This window comes from Hyposmocoma kahamanoa, unplaced genomic scaffold, assembly GCF_003589595.1.
Source record: "Hyposmocoma kahamanoa isolate Upper Pololo Valley unplaced genomic scaffold, ASM358959v1 98199, whole genome shotgun sequence".
Classification (NCBI taxonomy): domain Eukaryota; kingdom Metazoa; phylum Arthropoda; class Insecta; order Lepidoptera; family Cosmopterigidae; genus Hyposmocoma; species Hyposmocoma kahamanoa.
Window position 1 is genome coordinate 345 of NW_020655527.1, and position 8169 is coordinate 8513.

At 34.4% G+C, this 8169-nt stretch overlaps 1 protein-coding gene across 1 annotated transcript; it reads left to right on the forward strand.

Moving 5' to 3' along the window:
- The first annotated feature begins 2156 nt into the window (after positions 1 to 2156).
- Positions 2157 to 3670, forward strand: LOC113238772 (microtubule-associated protein futsch-like). Its single transcript, XM_026475605.1, has one exon. The coding sequence runs from the start codon at positions 2157 to 2159 to the stop codon at positions 3255 to 3257; it is 1101 nt and encodes a 366-aa protein (XP_026331390.1). The 3' UTR covers positions 3258 to 3670.
- Positions 3671 to 8169: the final 4499 nt, after the last annotated feature.

Below are 8169 nucleotides of genomic sequence, written 5' to 3' on the forward strand. Positions count from 1 at the left end.
CCTACATTTATGAGTTTGGGTGTAATTTGTGATTGTCTACCTATGTGTGTGACCATGGCACCCGCGATACAGGGTTTCCTTGCGGTGCCAAAAGTGTGTGCGTTATTATTATAAACCGTTATATCTTTCTAACTTTAACTTTGTTATTGGCTAGCATACCTACATATTTAACTGAAGATTATATGTTATAAATTGGAGGTTCCTAATAAACTTGCTATGTGCATGACTGAATTGAAAAGGAAAGCAAAATAAAATTACGACCGATGAGATGGTGTTCCGAACCAAGTATGAAACAAGTTTGTTTTTCCACTTATTTTTTATTTTTGTTAAAGAGTAATGGAATCTGACATTCCGTAATGATCCAAAATGAAAGAATTAAAACAGAATAATAATAAATATTATATTATTTTATTTTATTTATTTAGGACAACCAACAAGTCATACACTTAATATATTCTAAGTCTATGACTTGTTGGTTGTCTTTTCAGAGTTAATATTGACTCTATGTGTATTACTTTCTTGAAGTGTAAATAAAAACATTGTGCTATTCCGATGCCTTCTAATTATTATATAGTAGTTTTGTTGTTGAAATAAAATTCTCGCAAAATCCAAATTACTGATAAAAGCAAGTTTTATCCTCCTAAGACCTAGCAAACTACAATGGGAAAAGCGCTAAACGCCCAATGGGCATTAAAATGCACTTTATACAATACATACAAGTTCCAGGCAATAGTTTTGAATGAAAAACGCATTTTTCTAGATACACTGTGGTCATATAGAGTGATAAGAGCTAAATTTGAATACGATATTTTTGTTATAATGTACACTGGGCATTTACGTGATTATAGGACTAATATTTCCGTTCTCGGAACTAATTATCTAATTTTCGTGGCAGTTTTTATTAAGTATTCGTTTTTTATTGTCCAATGTTATTTAATATTCGAGTATTGTATCGTGAAATATTATTTAATAATTACAGGATAATAATATAATTGAATATTTAAATAATACAAATTGCCACGGAAATTAGTTAGTGAACACTAGTCCGAGAATGATCGATTTGTGATCTGGGTCTATACTACTTCACATATTATGTAAATATAAAATTTGTGGCACGGATACACGGTAATAGATACTGTTATTTTATTTTCATAAATTATATTAAACACAATCTTTAAACGTATGCCTTCAGGGTGACACAGTAAAGAAACTAATGATGGTCCCATAACTGATTGTTAATTGTGTTCTACGTTATGTAGTTCGCGGTCGTGGTTCTCAACGCCGCTGCCCTTCTTCACGCCCCAGCTGGCCCATTTACTCCTTGAAATCACTGGATTCCATTTCAAGTAAGTTCACGTCTACGATCATAATTTGCAGTCATGTATCATACAATTTCATACCAGCTTCAACCGTTATCAACAGTTTCATTTTTTATGTGCGCTTGGTGGTAAGCAACACGCCTGTCCATAACAGTTGCAGTGCCATCCAGTGCTTTCGATCACAGATCTGACATTAGTTGACAAGTCCCATGTGCCTGTAATTTCACCAGCATTTCGAAACCGAAAGGCCGTAATGGTCACATTACTGTTCGGCGGCAGAAATAGGCAAGGTGGCAGTGCTTTCTTGGACGAAGCTTTTCACAAGGAGCTTTACCGCTACTAAAATATTCTCTATAAATAGACCTCTTATTTAAGTTTTCTTTCAGCTTTGGAACTGATAACGTGTTTGAGAAGAAGAAGATCAGAGCTCTGGAAGAGACGCCAATTAAATACCATACTCCAACTTTGATACGTTATCTTACACTCCAGCAACATGAATCTATTCCTTGTTCAAAGATTGTTCTACTCTGAATCTCAACAAGATATCTAGCATCATACATAACTGTAGGAACAACAAAATAAAGAATTCATAATTGTGTACAAAAATGTAAATGTGAGTTGAAAATGCTGCAGCATGTTACTGAAACAAAAAATTACCATTGAAAATTTTACATGCATCTTGAAAATAAAAAAAAAACTATTAGAAACACAATTCGACAAGTAAACACAGCCAAAAAATAAGTTTTACTGTGCGAAATAGTGACACAGTAAATCTGAGCTGAAAGATTCTATAGTTATAGGCATTATTAAGAAAAAAATATTATTTTTAACTTAGCTATGGCGAATCAAGTAAGTTGTTCAAACAAGCCAGCGAAACCAACAAAAGGCAAATCAACCAATAACGTGAAAAGCAAAGCAAATGGAACAAAAAAAAAAGACCCAGGGTGTGCTAACAAAGTTCAGGCTAAATGTCCTTGTTGCAAGGCTTGCCCAAAAAACAAACCAGACGAAGGAAATAAGCCGCGTAAGAAGTCAAACAAAAGTAAGAAAAAGAAATGTTGTAAGTGTCCAAGTGTTGTGAGACCAAGTTGTCGTTGTTCAAAGGTTAACGCCAAAAAGCCTCGTAAGAAATGCCAATGTTCTAATGCACCAAAGAAAGAAAAGAGTATTCGAAAAACGGCTGAGACAAAAAGTGTCTGTGTTTGTTCTGGTAATAAAACGAAAAAGGAACAATCAAAGTCGAAATCAAAAGTGAGAAAGTGCACGTGCAAATGTAAAAGCTGCACTACTAAAGCTGTAACCGAACAATCCAAACCTACAAAAACTGTTAAAGGAAAGTCCAAGTCTACTAACACTGATAACAAACTATTCAAGCCTACTAAAACCGTTACAGAACAATCCAAACAAGCTACAAGCGCTGTTGAAGAAAAGTCCAGTCCTACTAGCGCTGATAACAAACAATCCAAGCCTGCAAGCGCTGTTAAAGAAAAGTCCAAGCCTACTAGCACTGATAAAGAACAATCCAAGCGTACCGGTGTTGATAAAGAACAACCCAAGCCTACTAGCGCTGATACGGAACAGTCCAAGCGTACCAGTGTTGATAAAGAACAATCCAAGCGTACCAATGTTGATAAAGAACAATCCAAGCGTACCAACGTTGACAAAGAACAATCCAAGCTTACTAGCGCTGTTAAAGAACATTCCAAGCATACTAGCGCTGTTAAAGAAGAATCCAAGCGTACTAGCGTTGATAAAGAACAATCCAAGCTTACTATCGCTGCTAAAGAACAGTCCAAGCCTGCTAACGCTGTTAAAGAACAATCCCACCGCACCAGTGTTGATAAAGAACAATCCAAGCGTACCAGCGTTGATAAAACACATCCAGACAAGGAATTGAACCAAAATGGAGACGCAAGCAAGCGTAAGAAACACAAATAATGGCGAGCTTATTAAGTTTCTTAATTCTTCAAGTTAAGCACTAAGCTCTTTGGTAAGAAAATACTATCCAGCAAAATGAAAAGTGGTTCGCTGCTCATGGAAATCGCACGGAATCTAGCCTCTTTTTCTATTTGATTATCTACAAAATGAAGACAGTTTAAGGGCCGGAAGTAGTAAATTTAAATCGTCTTTTAAATTGTTTGGCTCATTGAGCTTGAGCTTTGGGCTTGAACTGAGTAATTGAAAACTAATTAGTAAAGTGCAACCATCGACACCGACAATAGATCATATAATTAAATTTGAGATCGATTCTATTCACATTATATTAAAATGCTTTGGCATACCTACCTTACCATATCTTGAGCAAATTTTTTAGAACCATATTTATATTAGTGAATAAATATCTTCAGAGCCCATCTAATTTTGTGTCTTTACTAAGGGTGTTTTAACTGTGTGGTCTCTTTCTATTTTAAAGACGACAGGTAAAAAAATCACGATTTTTCACGGGTAATGACATATTTTCCAGGAAGGAATTTTACAGTTAGGTTAGGGCACATTTTAAGGGAAAGTTATTACATATTTGATAAAAAAGTTACGACGCATTGCCAGAAAAGTTACAATGCATTTGTCAAGGTAGTCTATGTATGGTATTTGCCAGGAACAAGCATACAAAACAACTAAAACCAAACTACCCAGTATAAAAGAAAAAAAACTGATTTTTAGACTGTAACTCCTTTTGTATGGTACGGTTCAGGTAAAAGGCATACTTGTTCAAAACAATCCATTAGAGCTAGGAATCAGCACTCGGCTAGATCAAAGTTAATCAGAGACACAAAGGGCCGAAAAAGGAGTTCCATTGTGCGGAGTACTGTTGTCGCAAGCGTGAATGGGAGAATGCTCTACTTGGAAAATAAAGATGGCGATTATTTGCGCACTAGCGAGATACTATACGGCAACTGTGGGTATTCCCGAGAATGCACTAGAATGATGCAAATGACCTGTTTTTTAACCGACTTATGAGTTCAAATTTTTTTAGTGTGTATGTCACCCGATTACTTCAGCATTTGTGAACCGATTTTGATGATTCTTTTTTTGTTAGGAAGAGGGTACCTCAGTATTGGTCCCACTTAAATTTGAAGAAAATATTCCACCCCTGAGTGTGGCAAACTATGGGATGAATCCGGTTTCGCGCGCACGGATGTCATTCCATGAACTTTTGAGGTCGGTTTTTTTATAAAAATTATAATTGGCTCGTACGTTTGTACGTTACATAATTGATATAAAGTTCATTATGCTATGGTTATAAAAATTTCGCTTACATTCTGTTGCACGGCTATGTAAACTGAGCCTTAGTGGCAAAAGAGGAAGACTCCTTTCAACACTTTAACATTGTACTTCCCTGGACGAATTCTTTCACAAGAAGCTGGACTGCACCGGGACAAGGATATGAAGAATAAACGTGCAATTATTTTTATTTATATTTCTTGAAATTTTATTATTATTTTTCGTATTCACGTGTATGCAGTCTTTTTTGTGGTCTTACTAAAATTATTACTTATTTTTACTTTAATTTGATATTACGCTATAATATTTACAATCATAATTTACACTTACAGCTATACTTAATTCATACTCGCTCATGCACTTAGTACCTCTCTTTGTTTCTGATTGAAAACTACAGCTTAATGCTCTGGCCACACAGAGGAGGCCGCGGAAGCGTTCCGGGCGCGGGAATTTTTGTAATGTGCGAGTATAATGAACTCGCTACACTGGAAAGCTTCCGTGGCCATCTCTGTGTTTAGGTACATGAAGGTGACTCGGGTGGAAGAGAATAAAGAGATTTATCACGAACGTAATAAGTGGAGGTTTACAACGTCTTTCTACCCCAGGGGATGACATTATCTGAACATTATGTAAATCGAAATGTAATGCCTAGCATTCTGTATACAGTAATGTGTGTGCCGAAGGTTTCTAAAATAACATTGTTGATATAGACGAAAAAACTTTTTATTTAGGAGACCTGTGGCAAAGAGCTATTCGCGAGTTCCAGTTTGCACAATAAGTAGAGCCTCTTTCCAGTTCGTGATACAACAAGCGCGTAGAGATTACATCAGCGGCTTGAAAGACGCTTTGTAGCAAAGGTGTTAATGCACCACCGGCGCTGTACTATCTTACGGCGCCCGTGCCATACCTTTGACTTTCTTTTGTCGCGGGCTTGGAAAAGGTAAAAGCTTTCTTGGTAATGTGATTGCGAGGTAAGTATATCATATACTTGAGTTTTAGAAAGTTATTATTCGAAGCAAATATTAATGTTTCGAATTACAATTCTATAATTATCATTTATTTCTCCGTGTTCTTCCAAATGTCCGTAGTATGTGTAGTGATTCAGAACTTACAGGAGAGTGATTTAAAGTATTTTTTTTAGGAAAAAAAATAACTCATCAACAAATAACTCTCATTTATTATATGGATAACGAGAAACCTTTTTCACATAACTAATAAAATTAGGAAAGACGTTGAAAATCAAATGCAAAGGTCCGACAAAAAGCACATGAAAAATTCGTAAGGTCCGCTGGTTCGCTCCGTGTCTCAGTTGGCATAGCGTCTGCCACGGTATGCTAGAAGACGTCGGATCGAAGACATTATTTCTAAGTGTTTGATCTTTGTATTAATAATTATGACAAACTGTGGAGTAATTTCACAAAAAATAAAATTAGAATTATGATTTTTTTTATCTTAAAAAAATAATTTATCTCCTGTAACATTTTCTAAATATACGTTAGACGTTTCACCTTCACAGGGTCGCCACGATTTCACTTCAATTCACTTTGACACTGACACCCAGTGTATATTATAATAAAAATATCGCTTTCAAATTTACCGCTACTGTAGTCTATAATATGATCCTAGGGCATCTAGAAAAATAAGTTTTTCATACAAAACTTTTTTAATAAAAGAGTTAAGGTAAAGTCCCAGTGGTTGACGCTTTTAAACGGAAAATCACGTTTTTTGCAAAAAAAGTACTTGGTCAGTCATACTGACTACCTAGGTATGTTACCATATTAAACGATTTGTCATTTATCTTCTACGAGGTATAAAATTTAAAACAATCATGGGCATTATTAATATATTCCAGTTTTCCGCTGCCTCTCAAATTGTACCAGTGTACGACAGGCAAAATTTCTAATGTCCCAATACTTGACTATGGCAGTATTTGACAAGACGTTATGTTAAGATTTCATAGTTATTTAAACGCAGTAATCACTTGATAATAATAATTTTAAAAAATAAGAAAAACCATAATCAATCAAGATGCTTTAATTAAAATTAATAAATAATTACTTACCTTTGTAGTCAAGGTAAGTAAGTGCGTGCAAAAAACATACAAAATAGAAAGTAGAAATAGAAAATATACGGATGTAAAAGAAAGGTGTAGTTATATTAAAGGACTGAAAATAATGCGTACTTCATCTAGTCTCTGTGCAAAATTTCAAATAAAAATGTTGATATAAATTTATTGAAATTTTAAGTCAGTAAAATTTTACACAGTAAAATAGTCCGCGGTATCCCATATTTTGTCGCAGCTGCTGCGATAGGAATTCATCTTGATACTTCGTCTACCGCCATCAATACGTCATCATCAGAATAAGGCGACAGCCTTAGTGGCATTTTTTCATTGAACAATACCCCTAACCAATAGTTGACACTAGTTACGCCCTAGTGTTTGACACCTCAATATACAACTGTCAATTATTGGGTCCCCATAGTAAAATAGTCTTTGACACCCATATCAAACACTACTCAAACTACCCATTGAAATTTGTCGCTAACAGAGTAATCCAAACTTATGTTCTCCGTCCTTACTAAATGGCCGAAATTAAGTTTTTAAAAATATTCATATATACGAGTACTTGACATGGGTGTCAACTACTAGTAAACTTTAAAATTTTGCACCAGTGTTTGACATGCCGGTAAAATAAAATATAAACGATATATATATATAGATAACGATATATATGTACATCAATAAATACACACAAAATTAATTGTTTTTACAGTTATCTAATAGTTTTAATAAACACTTACCGGTAATTAATAATATTCCGCCTGATGAATTCACTTAAACTACTCAAAGTCTTAACGATTTCTATAACAAGAGCGACACACGTTACACTCCGATCACCTGCTCGCAAAGACTTTCGCCATATTAAAAAATAATTGAATGAATCGATGAAAGCTTTTAAATTAAATTCATAGAAAGATGTCGTTGCTAGTACATTTAACATGGTTTTGGAGTAATATCAATATTTGTTTTCTTATTTTTGAAAAAAAATGCAAAAGTGTCATACATCGGGACAGTGTCAACCACTGGGACATTTACCTTAATAAGTTTTTCGAATTTAAAAATTAGAACACATGAAATATTAACCGATATCTCTAAAAAACACTATACCAATTAAATTTTTTGGACGTGTTCTGTTTTTATTTTGTTTTTTGTTTCTTTGTTTTTTTAACGAAATTCGTTTTTCTTTTCTTTTTTTGAATTTAATTTTTTTTCTTTATTCTATTTTTCACAAAATTCGGGAAGGATAATATTAGCAAATAAATATGGCTGTTTACAAAATAACAGAAAGTGGCCAAAAAATAATGTAGGCGTAGAGTTCATGCCAGGTATATATATATATAGGCGAAAATCGTGACGCGTCGCGATGCTTCTACTTTGTGCCAGTGTGAGTTGAGCCTATGTTTCCGGAATGAATAAGAAAAAAATACTATAAATGGTCAGAAATGAATTTATTGTTTCTCAAAATATTCTCTGTTAGCGTTAATGCACTTTTTCATACGAATGAACCAATTTTGAAAACATTTATGCCACTGCTCCTTGACAATCTCTGAAACATATTTTTCATAC